This window comes from Myotis lucifugus, unplaced genomic scaffold (assembly GCF_000147115.1).
Source record: "Myotis lucifugus unplaced genomic scaffold, Myoluc2.0 scaffold_0, whole genome shotgun sequence".
NCBI classification, from domain to species: domain Eukaryota; kingdom Metazoa; phylum Chordata; class Mammalia; order Chiroptera; family Vespertilionidae; genus Myotis; species Myotis lucifugus.
The window spans coordinates 53889299-53905043 of NW_005871048.1; the positions used below are offsets into that span (position 1 = coordinate 53889299).

The following is a 15745-nucleotide window of genomic DNA, read 5'->3' on the forward strand; positions in this document are numbered from 1 at the left end:
AAGAGTTGTAATCTGGTATGGTCTCACACTGACCACTGGGTACACTGGCTCTTGGATCTCCAAGGAGGTGCTAAGTCAGCCACTGCCTGACTTAGCACCTCCCCAGCAGGAGCAACAGAGAGATCTGCAGATTCGTCCTCTTTGTTTGGGGTTTGGAGGTGCCCAGATGGGCCCAGCTGTGAAGCAAAGCTGGTTGCTGTTGCTGAGCCTTGGGGCTTCTTTTGGAAGCTCTGGAGCTCTCTGACCCAGCTGCAGTTTGTTAGGTTTTATGCTGCGAAAGGATGGGCCATTCATATGCAAAAGCCGATGCGCACAGCTTAGGTGGGGTTGTAAATTGGGTGGGGCGGGGTCTCTGGGAATCACCAGGGTGGAGCACATAGCAATGGCTGCCAGTCAGCTCTTCATTGGAGAGGTCCCCGCGTCTCTTCGATCTGCATCCCTGAGCAGGAACAATGATCACTGCGAGCACCTCTAAGAGAAAGCCGCCCTCGTGTTCCAGCCCGATGCCAGACAGTCCAGTTTCTCCCTGAATGAGTCTGGGTCTCCAGAGTCGACCCCGGAACTGGAGTTCAGAGCAATCGGGAGCTTGTATCTCCCTCCCGATTGAAAAAAACAATAGCGCACCCAGTTGCCAGCCCATTTCGCGCGCGCCTCCACAACTCCGCACCTCTGAACCTCCTACCAGTCTCAGTGCACTTTTTTCTTTCCTCCTAGTTGTGGAACTTCCACTCAGCCAGCTTTCCCATGGTTTTGGATTATCGATGTTTTGTCTTTTAGTTGTAGTTTTCATGTGGTTGTGAGAGGCAGCAAGTACATGTTTTTACCTATGCCGCCATTTTGGTTCTCTCCTAAACCGTTTTTTTTTATGTTTGTTTATTTAATCCTTTTAACTGTCCTTGAAAGTAGCTATAATGATTTCCCCCATTTTACAGGTGAGGAAACTGAGGCTGAGAAGTGAAATAACTTGCCCTAAGTCCCACAATGAATGAGTAACAGAGCAGGATTTGGACCCAGGCATTCTGGTTCCAGAGAATATACCCCAAACAACTAAGGTCCCTTACCCTTTGTAGATGGTGCATCAGGATGCCATGCCCCCACTAAACTGTTTCAAGACATTGACTTGGAATTTGGGTTGCGAAAATAGTTTTCATTTGTTGCATTTTTAAAAGGTTTTATAGAGTTAAACATACTGATTTTTTTTTTTTAAGCACGCAATGATGCTACCTGTTTTGACCCATCATATTCGCTACCACCAATGCCTAATGCACCTGGACAAGTTGATAGGGTATACTTTCCAAGATCGTTGTCTGTTACAGGTAAGAATTACTCTCCTGTACACTCACATGATAACAGGGTAGCAGTAATTCATCTTGCAGGTTTCAGATGGAGCATTGAGTTCTCTCTTCTGGGAGATGATGACGATGTTTAGAAACCGCTCTCTCCTTTATTTTGGTTGCCCCTTTCAAACCCTTTTTCTCACCTTTTTTTTTGAGGCCGTCCCTAAAGAAACAAACTAAAGCAAAAATTTGCCTGTCAAACCGGAGCCCCTTCTTTCGGTTTTCCTTCTTTATGGCTCTTCTTTCTAGGTGTTGAGTACTCTAATTCTCCTCCAAAAGATGTAGACTTTAGATTTATTTTTAGAAGAGGGCTTGCACCAGTGCTGTGGAAATTGGAGGAGATAGATGGAAAGATCAGGGCTTAAAAGTCGACTGGCTAGACAGATCTCTTTCCTGTTTCATTGGTGGATAATGTAAAGATGGCATTTCTGTGTTGAGTTTTTAAGGCTGAATTTATTTCACTAAAATTTTAGCTGGCCATGACCCACCCGAGCCATCACTTGAATTTTGGAATGAATCCTGATCATGCCAGGAATTCTTTGTCTAACTGTGGAATTCGCCAGCCCAAATATGGAGACAGAAAAGTTCATCACATGCACATGCGGAAAAAAGGTGTGTTTGGATTCTGCTCTCGTGCTTTGGCCTGTGTTCTGGGTTAAATCTCCACTGGGAATGGTTCCCTGGTGACTGTTCCATCCTTTCATTCTTCAGTGCTTCTTGCCCCATACATAATAATAATCATGTTGAGCAGAGCATTGAAATAGGATGGATGACTTTTTTAGAAAAACTTATTCCTCCTATTTAGTGTTTTAAGTAACTAAGTTGATTAAATTTGTACACATGCAGATATTAAACTTTTTAAAGTCATATTGGGATGAGCTAGATAATTTTTTTCCAATATGTCATATCATGGCCCTAGAATGCTTCTAACAGTATTTACTTGTGTATTTTTTTTTTAAAATAGGAATTAACACCTTAATAAATATTATGTCACGCCTTGGCCAAGATGACCCAACTCCTTCAAGGTACAGTAGATTTTTTTTATAACAGCTATATTGCAGTATAATTCACATACTATATAATTCACCCATTTAAAGTATACAATTCAGTAGTTTTTAGTTTGTTCACAACATTGTGCAGCCATGATCATTCCTAATTTTAGAACATTTCATCACCTTTGAAGGAAACCTGGTGCCTCTTACTAGTTACTGCCCTTTCTTTCAGCCTGCTCAGCCTTAGGCAACTAGTACTTTCAATCTTTATGAATTTGTCTATTTTGGACATTTTGTATTAGTGGCAATATATTGTATGTCGTGATCCTTTGTGACTGGCTTATAGTATGTATCAGTACTTCATTTCTTATTCATATTCCATGGTATGGTTATGTCACATTTTATTTAATCATATACCAATTGATAGGCATTTGGAGTTGTTTCTACTTTTCTGTTATCATGAATGATGTTGCTATGAATATTTGTGTATAGATTTTTGTGTTGCCATATGTTTGTGTGGTTTTTTTTAATCCTCACCCAAGGATATGTTTTTATTTATTTATTTATTTTTTAAATATATTTTCTATTGATTTTAGAGAGGAAGGGAGAGGGAGAGAGAGCTAGAAACATCAATGATGAGAGAGAATCATTGATTGGCTGCCTCCTGCACGCCCCCCACTGGGGATCGAGCCCACACCCCAGGAATGTGCCCTTGACTGGAATCGAACCCTGGACCCTTCAGTCTGCAGGCCGATGCTCTATCCACTGAGCCAAGCCAGCTAGGGCAAAAGGATATGTTTTTATCGATCTGAGAGAGAGAGAGAGAGAGAGAGAGAAGAGAGAGAGAGAGAGAAGAGAGAGAGAGAGAGAGAGAGAGAGAGAGAACATTGATCAGTTGCCTCCCCCACATGCGCAGACTGGAGATTGAGCCCACCACCTGGGAATGTGCCCTGACCAGGAATTGAACCTGCCACCTTTTGGTGTGTGGGACAATGCTCCAACCAACTGATCCCCAGCCAGGGCTGGACAGATGTTTTGATTTTTCTTGGTTATATACCCAGGGGTGGAATTGTTGGGTCATATGGTAACTCTCTTTAACCTTTTAAGAAACTGCCAGACTGTTTTCCAAAATGGCTACACCATTTTATATTCCCAACAGTAGTATTTCAGGTTTCTGATTGTACTGGGCAATCAGGCAGGCAGATGAGTGGTTAGGGGCGATCAGGCAGGCAGGCAGAGTGGTTAGGGGCGATCAGGCAGGCAGGCAGAGTGGTTAGGGGCAATGAGGCAGGCAGGCAGAGTGGTTAAGGGCCATCAGGCAGGCAGGCCGAGCGGTTAGGAGCCAGCTTCCCAGATTGTGAGAGGGTGCAGGCCGGGCTGAGAGAACCTCCCTCCCCCTCTCCCCCCACATGAATTTCATACACTGAGCCTCTAGAATTAAATAGAAGTGGTGAGAGCAGTTACTTCTTTTTCCTAATCTTAAGGGGAAAGCATTCAATCTTTCATCATTGAGTCTGATATTAATTTTGGGTTTTTCTTAGATGCCCTTTTTCAGGTTTAAGAAATTCCCTTCTATTCCTAGTTACTTAATGTTTCTGTTATGAAAGTGTGTTGAATTTTGTCAAATGTTTTCTCTGCATTTACTGAGATCATGTGTTTTTCCCTCCATTTATTCTACTCCCATGATGAATTAGTAATTGATTTTTAGATGTTAAACTGACTTTGCTTTCCTGGGGTACATCCCACTTGATCATGGTGTATAGTCCTTTTTGTATGCTGTGAATTTAGTTTGTTAGTGTTGAGGATTCTTGTGTCTATATTCATAAAAGATACAATTCTGTAGTTTTCATTTCCTGTGATGCTTCTATCAGGTTTCATTGTTAGAATAATAATGGCCTTACATAAGGGGTTGGAAAGTTTAAATGTTAGCTTTCCTTATTTTATTTCTTGATTTTAAAAGATACTTTCATGTATTAATACTCGTATTTTGTGTGGCCTTGAGCCCCTGAAGAATCTGGGAAGAAAGTGGGCTAGGCCTATATAAATTCACCCCAAAAATTTAATGAAAGCAGCCCTGACCGGTTTGGCTCAGTGGATAGAGCGTCGGCCTGCGGACTCAAGGGTCCCGGGTTCGATTTCGGTCAGGGGCATGTACCTTGGTTGTGGGCACATAACCAGTAAGGAGTATGCAGGAGGCAGCTGATCGATGTTTCTAACTCTCTATCCCTCTCCCTTCCTCTCTGTAAAAAATCAATAAAATATATTTAAAAAATTTTTTTTGAATGAAAGCAGGTGCCTAATGGCTGATGAGGCCAGGTTTAAATCTTCTTTGTCTCCTCTGCCCCAACTAGAGTTGTTGATATGTAAATTATGTCATCAGTAGTATTTTCAAGCCTCATGATTTATGTTTTCTTTTGTGCTATTACAAAGAGATGCTTTCAAGGGCGGGGGGGAAAAAAAGGACACTTATGTAATACCCTTTGTAATACTTTTAGCGAAAAAAAAAAAAAGAGATGCTTACTTATCATGGCAAAAGGAATGATATCTGAGAAACAACGTTCTTTCTGAATTTCCCATTTTGAAAATGATACCATCGACAGAGAATAAACACTTTCTTTTGTCCTTTGACTTCTGGCCTTTAATGCTTATGTTGAGAGTCTTCAGCCCTGTCTGTGATCTTTCTGCTGATTGAGAGTTGACTGGAGTTTCCATCCAGGAAGAGCCTCCTGGCCTCCAGGGCCAGGTCTGCTGCTGCTCCAATGTTGCTATCCAGCGTTCCCCAGCGGGCACAGCCCTGGGAGCAGTACTTCAGAAGCTTCACACAAATGTAATTCAGCAGATGCTGAGCCAGTGCCTTTTGAGTTTGAGGCAGTTTGTAGGTATTTTAGGTGATTCCAAGGCAAGTAAGTCCAAGCTGCACTCACCAGGAGGCCTGGCTACCTGCGGTGGGTAGAGAGTGCTATAAACATAAAGTACTTACTACAAGGGAGACTCTGCTAGTGCTTCAGTGAAGGTCAGAACAGAATGTACACACGAGACTGCTGTGGGGCTAAGGACAGCTCTGCTGGCTGCTTAGGGGTCACAGGTCAGTTTTGTACTGTGCATTGAATAATTGAGTTCACTTGCGATGATTTGCCCTCTCCTCGGTTTGTTTCTTACTTTGCTATTATAAAATGAGATGCATCTGTTCCTCAGAAGTGTTTGTATATCTTTGAAGCAAACACCATTAAACTGCAAGTGTCAGTGGTTATATCTCCTCCCAAGCAAGCCTGCTCAGAATTAAGGGAAGAGAGAGCGAGCGAGCCAGTTAAGTTGTTTGGGAAATCGGTTTTTGGCACTGATGGCCGTGGGAAGGTGGACGAGCAGGGCAGGCCGGGGAGAGGGCCGAGAGGAGGGGCTCTCAATGGACTTCTAGTTCCCCGGAAAACCACTCCTCCCACCTGCCCACCCTGCAGTTAGTGACCAGCTCTGCCAGTTCCCCTTCACACTGCAGCCAGCCAGCTTGCTGGTTCTAGAGCTTGATTCTCGTTCTTAGTGGCAACCTGCTTGAAAGCTTTCTGGGCCGTCTTGTCACCCACTGAATAAGTTGGAACCTCCCCACCTGGAAGTCCCAACAGCATGGCTTGGCCCCAGGTCACTTTTCCAGGCACATCTTCCTTGTGGCTCACTACACACCAGTGAGACTGAAGTACTTACTGTGCTGCCAAGTGTACTGTCTCCCTTCCCTGAATGCCACAGTCATTGCACAGCCACCTGTGGAATGCCCTGTAACCTGGGACTTCTGCCCACAGCCTGCAGGCATCTGCTTTATGGTGCATATTCTGGTTCTCCCATGTATCATAATTAGGTGATGGGCTGATTGTCTATACCGTAAGCATTTCGAAGGTCTATGGTCTTACTCTTATTTTTCTTTTTTAAAATTTCCTTTCCTTTTGCAACTAGTGTTTTTCACAGAGCAGGGCCTCAGTAATACGTATTAAAGGAAAGAATGTCATTCATGATAGTACGTTTATCCAAGGTTATTTACTTGTTGGCTAGCAATAGAGGAGCTGGGGTATTAAGAAGGGTCATGGTAAAAAAAAAAAAAAAAAAAAATAAGGGTCATGGTCAGAGCCATCAGCAGAGGTTTAAATGGCTGGTTAGCATTTTACTTAATCTGATTTGGGATCAGCTAGGATTTACAAAAAGTCATGAAGACTTAAAATTAATAGATAAAATCCTGTCTGCCTATCAAAACTACAAAATAATTAACTTTTATGATGGCATCATCTCAAGTGAATACGCTACCTGTAATTTTAAAAAGTGTTACTGCTTAGCCACATACATTTCAGTTATATTTAACTCCTGCAAACTGCAATGAAATGTTACTACAGAAAGGGTCTCTGAAGGATTAGGTATTTCGTGACATTTAAGTAATCCATGTATTATCAGCAAGACCTTTGGGAAAGGGGCCAGAAGACTGGTGAGGGAAAAAGGAGAGAATCAAGCGGCCTTGGTTTGTTTTGCTTTTATTTGATTGGTAGTGTTATTGCTAGACAGAATGTATAAGAATATATTCAACCAAAAGAGAGATACTTGTGTACTGTTTGTTAATGTCTGTGTGTTTAAGGAAATGATCATTGCAAAGTATATTTTAAATCAGTTATACACAAGTATTTTGCCTTAAAAACACAGTAACAGCCGAAACCGTTTTGGCTCAGTGGATAGAGCGTCGGCTTGCGGACTGAAAGGTCCCAGGTTCGATTCCGGTCAAGGGCATGTACCTGGGTTGCGGGCACATCCCCAGTAGGAGATGTGCAGGAGGCAGCTGATCGATGTTTCTAACTCTCTATCTCTCTCCCTTCCTCTCTGTAAAAAATCAATAAAATATATAAAAAAAAACCACAGTAACAATACACATTCAATATATATGAATTCCACTGAGTGGATTTACTGACTTAAATGCTTCAGGTTAAATCCCAAAGATGTTTAATCTGGGATCCATGGCTGCAGTGGGTCTCAGGTCTAGCAGCCCCATCACCTCCCTTCCCCACAAGTGTCCAGGTACATAGATGTAATGAATGGAAGGGATTCCTGAATTGGGTGGGAGGTTCAACGGAGCTACAGGGCCCCTTCTAGCTCTACTCTACCAGGCACTGCTTGAGGCTTAGAAGGCGGAGTGAGAAAATGTTGTCCATACTCTCACTCTAGCAATTCCCCCTGGACTTTGCCCAAATCTAAGATGGTTTTCCATGAAGTAAATGATATCTTACAGTAATCACTGTTACAGGAGACTGTTGTTTTATAAAGTGCTTTGAATTCCTCAGACCAGATGTGCTGTATAAATGTTACAGTTAATCTAGATTTCATGCCTCTGTTGATTCAGTTCTCCAAAACAAGTGGAGTGTTTACTGCTCAGTAAACATCTCATGTTGGAGCTTGCTGGTATTTATAATGGGGATGATTAAGAAAGGATAAACAGTGGGAGAAGAACAAAAGATTTGCTACTGTTTTAGATTTGTAAAAAGTTATTTTAGAGGAAGGGAGAGAGAGAGAGAATGAGAGAGAGAGTGAGAGAGAGATCTACTAGTATATGAAAGAGGAACATTGGTTGCCTCCCGCATGCACCCCCAGGGATCAAAACAAGGTAGGGTGTTCTCATATTAAAAGAGCTAACCCTCATGTGTTCTTTCTTTGAGGGGAGAGGGAGCGAATGTAAACGCATGCTATTATCAGTGATTTTAAAAATTTCCTATAGGATTAACCACAATGAGCGGTTGGAGTTCCTGGGTGATGCTGTCGTTGAGTTTCTGACCAGGTAAGGCGGCTCTTCTTCTCTTCCCCCTTAGTTGCATTTTATAGGAAACATGCTTGATACATTGCCTTCTGTGTAATTAGCCAAATAAGCCATTGAAACGCCTTGTGTTTTGTCCCTGCTGTGGAGCTTGCCAGCCCCGGGTCTGTGGCTCCTGCCCTGAGAACTTGCCCTTGCTGATGCTGCAGTGAGCAAGATGACAAGGTGGAAGGCGCGCTTCTCTGTCCTGTCAAGTTTATGTTCAAGTTGCCACAGCCACAGAGATCAGCTGGCCTTGTTCTAGATGCTTCAGAGATTATATTCAATTTGTAAAGGAAGGGATGATATTTTAAAATGTCATTTCATTTTCTAGGATTTGTCTTTGATCCCTTTCTCACTCTTTCTGATCTCAAGGGAAGTAAAGCTTACAAGTAATTTTAATGTTGAGATTTGGGGATGTGTGTGTTTTCTCCCCAGAAATGTTTTAGGGTCCTTATTTTGGAGGTAGGGGTAGGAAAATGTGTTTTGTTTTTTCATAGATAATTTCTCTTTTAAAGAGAGGTAACACATGCTTTTCTTGGAACTATATTGAGCTATTTTTTATTCTCTTTAGGTCATTTCTTTTCCCAAGAAGGATATACTGAGCCAAAGGGGCTGCTGTCTAAGCCTGCTTTCCCTGGACACGTAGGACTAACCAAGCTCAGTGGATCTAAAACCCGGTGTGAGATTTAGGAGATAACAGTTGCTGTTGTGGTCCAAACTGGTGTTCCACGTGGCTTCTCCCAGTTCCTGCATTTCCTAGTCAGCCCCTGTCGGCTCGCTCTTAGAGCACAGCCAGCCACATGTGCCGATCTCAGTTCCGTTCCTGTCCGTCCTCGTGAAGAACATGCCTCCGCTGCTGTCCTGCTCGGGGCTTCCCAGGCTTCTCTTCAGGGGCTGCCCAAAGCCTAACCCAAGAAAAGTACTGTTTCTAGGCCCACTTGTGAGTGTCACATGGGTTTGCTCTTAGCCATGTGTGACATTGTTCAGGTCTTTGTTGTCATCAGATTCCCGAGGAGCCTTTTAACAGAAATAACTGTGAAAACATGAGTGAATGGTGCTGTTCGGGTTTCAGCACATGCAGATATACTGTGCTTCCTGTTAAACTTTCAAAGACTTTCAGTCAAACCCTCCAGTTTAGTTCAGTTCAGCCGGTGTCTCCTGTGCAGATCCCTTGCCTGGCCTACTTTTGTGGCTCAGAGCCACAGACAGAATGGTGTGATGCATATTTATATATGTGCTTTTTTTTTTTTTTTTTGCAGTGTCCACTTGTACTATTTGTTTCCTAGTCTGGAGGAAGGAGGGTTAGCGACTTACCGGACTGCCATCGTCCAGAATCAACACCTCGCCATGCTAGCCAAGGTGTGTCCGACCTCTGAGCCTGGCGTGGAGCCTGGCGTCCTCCTCCTCAGCCCGGGCATAGTTCTGCGTTTGAATCAGTACCTCTTTGGCGTGTGTTAGGGCTTAGTATTTTATAGACCAGGAAAGATTTTTTTGTTTGGGTTTTAAGGATTCAGCCTTATTAGTTTGGTTACCTTTGTGAGTTTCTCCAGCAGCTAATGAACTCCATGGTGAGGTAACTTGATAACAGAAGGGGAAAAATTTGACAGATGTGCAGGAACAGAGTTAAACATTTGGGGAAAAGGATCATGAGAGCAGAGCAAAAGACTTGAATTTTTAAATAATTTTCCTTTGTGTAATATTTCTGTATTATATTTGTTTTTAATTTACTTTAACAAGTAGAATTATAGCTTTGAATAGAATACTCCAGACCATTTATATACATAGGGGATACTTTACAGATCTTTGAGAATCCCCCGAAATTACAAATCTCACTAATTAAGATTTAGGGTTTAGGCCAGTGATGGCGAACCTATGACACGCGTGTCAGAGGTGACATGCGAACTCATTTTTTTGGTTGCTTTTTCTTTGTTAAATGGCATTTAAATATATAATATAAATATCAAAAATATAAATCTTTGTTTTATTATGGTTGCAAATATCAAAAAATTTCTATATGTGACAAGTCACCAGAGTTAAGTTAGGGTTTTTCAAAATGCTGACACGCTCAAAAGGTTCGCCATCACTGGTTTAGGCTGTCCAGCCAGCCTCCTTTACTGAGCCGAGTGACTAACAGAACCTTTTTTTTTTTAATTTATCTTTATTCTTGAAAGTGTTACAGATGTCCCTCTTACTTCCCCCATTGGCCCCTTATAGCCCGCCCCTCCCCCCTGCCTCAGGCCTTCACCAGACTCTTGTCCATGGGTTATTCATACATGCATTTAAGTCTGTGGTTAATCTCTTCCCACCCACCAGAACCTTTTTCAACTTAGATTCATGGCAGGCATGTAACTTCATTATCTTATTTGATGTTCCTATCTCTGTGCAGTGTCTCATCATAGTAGATCATAACAGGCAATATGCACTTGCATTGGCCATAAGGTTCTGGCCCACACCCCTCCTCTTGCAACTGGGGTCCCGGGACTGAGTGTCGTTCTCTTCCCCAGGCCTCTGCTTTCTCATCTGCACGAGGGAGATGGCATCAGCACCTGCCATGCAGAGTAGCTGTAAGAACTACATGACATTGTCATTTGAATGTTAATGATTGTATTTATACAGGGCTCAGCACAATGCCTGTTCATCCTAGCAATCACCCACACATGTAAGTGAGTTAGAAGGAGTTTGTTGTTTCTGTTGCTGCCACTATTCTCATTATAAATCATTACATTTTATAGACCTGTGGGTTTATTCTATAGCAAGGGGGACGGTGGCCCTCCAACCCCCAACTGATGATCCACTGAAAAGCTTTTGTGAGTTTACCTTCATTTTTGCCTTAAGTAATTTTTATTGTTTTCTTCATTTCGATATGAATGATGGAATTTGATAGAAGTGACTATGTAAAATCCATTCTAGTTTTATGACTGACAAGGCATTAATTACATTCAAATTGTGGTTAATTTTATACCCTGGTTTTTGTGCAGCAAGAGTGCATTGCTGTGTTTTCTGTAGCAGCATCATCATCATAGTTACAGGTAGACTTTGACCCAGCTTTAGTGGCATCTGAGAATAGAAATAATGATGCCTCGAAGAGAAAGATAGGCAACAGGTGTGCTAACTTGGTTTTAGCAGCCTCACAATGCACAGAATTCCTCAACTCTAAGTAAAACTGCTTCAGTGTTTAGTTGATTAAATTGTCAAGCTGCTTCCTGGTCCACCTTAATGTCCACTGGAAATACATGCTAATAAATAGATTGTCACCCTTCCCCCATTGTTTTCTTTCCAGTTTCAGATATAATGAAATTGCATAATTATTTTTCAAATAATTTTAGGGAGGATATTTACAAAGTATGGGAAGGTGCCATATCAGGAAAACAGAAATAGTCATGTAACACATCGGGTGCTTTACAAAGAGGGGTGGCCAGTTTTTCCCTTCAGGAATTTCGATGTGATCTTCTTCCACACCAACTTCCAACATTCCCATAGCACACAACACCCGTCTGCTCCTGCAGAAGGCAGTGGTGGTCTTGCTCTCCTGTCTGTTCCAGTGGATCTTGACCATTTGGGAGGAGGGGACTTGATGGAGGATTGCTGACCTCTTTGAGAATTTAGTGAAAGCTCTAAGTCAACTCTTCAGACAGATGAACATTTTAACGCATGCAAGTTGAACATTACTCCTTTTTAAAAGTTTCCCTAATGCCTTCATGAAAAAAATAAGGATATAGAGCAGGGATTATGAGAAGTTGGAAAATTCATAGGATTCCAAAATAGTTGTTTATAATATAAAATATGGCTTGCAGTCTGTTCTCAAGCAGGGCTCCAGAGATGGCAAACAATTGAGTTTTCCCAGTGAAGTTGTGAAACAGATCAAATTTACATATTTTGGTATAAACTCTTCCACTTGGGGATCAATGTTTTTAAGTGGTGTTTTCTGCTGTTGCATTTGTGGTAGTCAATACTCTCATTTGAGTTTATTTTATACTCATGAATTCCTAACAGTACAAAATACTGGTAGCATATGTGTCTTGTTTTTATTGTCTCTGTCTTTTTCCAACATAAGTGGATATAGATATTTTTACATATACTGGTATACTGAGATATACAAAATCTGAGTCTTTTATCTGAGACTCATACTGTCCTAGGTTGTTCATTGACTTGTGTCTTGTTCCATATTACATGGCATGTTATTGTTTAGTAAGTATTTATTGAATTGAATTACATGGTAATGGAAACAGATTAAGTGCATCCTTATGGAATGCTGCATCTCCTTTTATGGAAAGAATTAATTTCTATTAATTCAATCTCAGGAGTTTTATTTAAAAAGTACATTCTCTGTCTAGTTCTAACAGGACTTGAATTGATTTGTATATTATAATACAACAGGATAAGAAATAAGTAGGTACTGAACTCAAGGTAAAGAGAAAATATGGATAAGAATAAAATGAAACCAGAGGTAGAGTTTAATATACACAGATATATTCATAAGTCCTACACAATTTGTAGGATTGGGCCACAAATTTGGCTTTATAGTTTTCTAAGGTCAAGTAAAAAGGGAAACGTAATTAATTACAAACAATATTCCCAGAGCCCTTAAAATAAATTCAACCCATTGCTGAGAGGATCTCACTGAGCCTTTGAAAAGGTAAGTATAGAGACCTCATGAAGGGGACACAGGTACAAAGATATAGGGACTGCCAAATCCTTACCAAAATCAAAAGAAAAGATTTTGAGATGTAAGGCATTTTGAAGTCTTCTGAGGGTCCTCATTTATCTTGCCACATAAAAATCTAATCTACCAGCATTATAAGTATCGCATATCCCTGGGATCAAAGAGGTTAACTTTGGGTTGGGGTTGTGTCTCCCTGGACATATTGGGTGAGCCCAAGAGCCCATGGTCTTTTAGCAAAGTATTATTCCAGCTTGAGCTAGTGCTTGGTCTGAACTTGGAATAAGGTTTATAGAAAGAAGCCTGCTTGGGGAAAAGTCAGGGTTTGTCAGAGCTGAGCCATAGGTAAGGACTCCTGATGAATAGTAGACTCAGCTTTCTTTCTATACTGACATGGGCCAATTAATTTTTTACCTTTACCCCTAGGAATGTTGAGTTATTACAGTTTGATTTTGCCAAATTCTTTCTTTTTGTCATTTTTGAATTTTATAGAAACTGGAACTGGATCGATTTATGCTTTATGCCCATGGACCCGACCTTTGCAGAGAATCAGACCTTCGACATGCAATGGCTAATTGTTTTGAAGCATTAATAGGTAACTTCTTTTTTTATAATCTAGTTTCTTGAATGTCTAAAATGTCTGGAGAGCACATAAAATTCATTGTGGAGACTTGGGACAGAATGACTTTTTCCCGAAGCATGTGAGGCCCTTAGTATAACTCCCCCCTCATTGTGCTGTCGTTTTTGTGGTTCCTCCGGGGCAGTCATGCTTTCTTTCCTGCATTCCCGGTGCCTGGGATGGTCTGTTGTCATGTACATGCTTAGATGTGTACACTGAGTTGAATTGAAGTGAATTAATATGGAGATGGATTGCTTTCCAGATTTGATTCAGAATCACATCCATAAATAAACAGTAACTCAGTTGCTGGCGAGGCCCTAATATTGTTTGCGATCACATTTTAAACTATTCACAAGATTTCTCGGACTTAAACCTCTTGAAAACATGGCATTTGTTAAAACCCCAGGGCTTGAGTCTCTACAGCTATTATTTATTCTCTTGAAGCAAGACTGATGCAGACACTCTACTTCCTCGGTTTCGTTTTTACTGTAACCAAAGTACAGTCAGTCATTGCTACAGGAAAGTTGTGAAGCATTAATTAGCTGGTGATTGCAAGTATGCTTTACAATGAAACGTTACAGTAGATTGACAACTTCTTGATTTTTTTTTAGATGAATGATTGAATACGTTTTATTTTTCAAAGGCCTTTGTACTGCCTTATCAATTTTGCCCTCTTCCTTTGAAAATGCATATAAAAGCTTATAGTTTTGTGCTGATGATGGTGGCAAGGGAATGTTTAATCATTATCCAGTCTTCTCACAGCTATGTCTTTTTTGCACAAATGTATCCTATTTTCAGGGTTTGTCGGGTGGAATTACTGTTCCCTGTATACATAATATTTTTGACAGTGTTAGAGCTGGCTCCAGAACCAGGCAGACATGGTTCAAGTTCTTCTTGCATCGTTTCCCACCTTTGTGTCTTCACCAAGTTACTGAATCTTTTTAAGCTCCAGTTTCCTCATCTATGACATGGAGATGGTATTACTTACCTCACAGAGTTATTGTAAGGATCTTAATATCCATTCCTGGCTGCATCCAACCCACAGCAAAGTTGCATTCACCCTACCCCAAATCACCTACTATGAGCCTAAATCCTGTAATTCTTTTTAAAAAATTTATCATTCTTGTTGAAAGTATTACACATGTCCCCCTTTTTTGGTAACACCCTCTTACTGAGGCTCCCATGAAAGTGTAGATAAGCATGTGAAAATGGTTTGCGCAGTGCCCAGGGCAGAAGTGCCCCCAAACCCTCCCATGTAAAAATCTATTCTCAATACAAGACAGTTATTAGGAATCTTACTCTTTAATGGTCTGGAGATTTTTTTTTTCAACAGGCTAAAAGCATGCTTTGTTATTCCGGCAAATCTGGTGTTCATACACTGTACACTTCCAGTTAGGGTAAAACGGAGAGAGTGCGTCTGATACTGATTTGAAATCCATTGTTAAAATATAAATAGAGACAGTCCCAGGTCTCCACAAATGCTGGTTTCAGTCCAGATCCGTTTGCCTGGCAATGGAGTCACTTAGATCCAAGCCCGTCTTCCTTGCTCCTTGCCATCCCCCTGAGATCAGAGATCTGGCAGGGTCTGGCCTGTCAGTAGGATCATTACTGTTATTGTTATTATTATTACTGTAAATATCAATAGATAATTAATGTATTTAGTCATCAAAAGCTCTAATGACTAAGTGTCTCAGTATTTTACATGAAAAGTGGCCTTTCTGATGACAGATACAAAAATATGATTTCAAGAATATATGGCTACCCTACTCCAGAGTTATTTGATACGCAATTAAAATGTTACTATAGTACTTCCTGGTAATGATTAATGGTAAATGTGTGTACAGTGCTTAATTATTTAAAAACTTTTAAATAATTATTTTAAATTAAAGATAGAGGTTGTCCTGGTTTTTATTTGCAGAAACATTCATTGATCTGAACTCAGGTTTTATTGTGGTCTGAAACAAAAACTATAAATATAGAAAATAAAACATAACATTTTTGTAAAGTCAAGTTTTTGTATGTACCTTTTATGATAGTTCGTATTTGTCCTCTTTTACTTATAATATTAGATTTTAGTCAATTGAATTTTGTATTTCATTCTCATTTTTAACACAAAGCATAGCCGAAAGCGGAAAAATGCTACTTTTAAGCAATGGCTTCTGATCTTGTCGGTTATTTCTGTGAGTGGGTTTTGGCTTGCCTTTTTGCTTTTTATAGAGATATGTAATTTTCTGTGAATATTAATGCAACCTTCCTAAGGGCATTATCTTCCTTTTATCTAGGAGCTGTTTACTATGGAGGGAGGTCTGGGGAAGCCAAACA

The 15745-nt window shown here is 40.8% G+C and overlaps 1 protein-coding gene across 1 annotated transcript in view; it reads left to right on the plus strand.

The window, feature by feature from the left end:
- The window catches only part of DROSHA (drosha ribonuclease III), a 105383-nt gene that overhangs the window by 62905 nt on the left and 26733 nt on the right, over positions 1–15745 (plus strand). The window contains exons 20-26 of the mRNA XM_023757055.1: positions 1209–1316; positions 1811–1949; positions 2302–2362; positions 8067–8126; positions 9404–9503; positions 13297–13399; positions 15706–15737. Coding sequence (XP_023612823.1) covers positions 1209–1316; positions 1811–1949; positions 2302–2362; positions 8067–8126; positions 9404–9503; positions 13297–13399; positions 15706–15737 — 603 coding nt within the window. The remainder of the gene's footprint in view (positions 1–1208; positions 1317–1810; positions 1950–2301; positions 2363–8066; positions 8127–9403; positions 9504–13296; positions 13400–15705; positions 15738–15745) is intronic.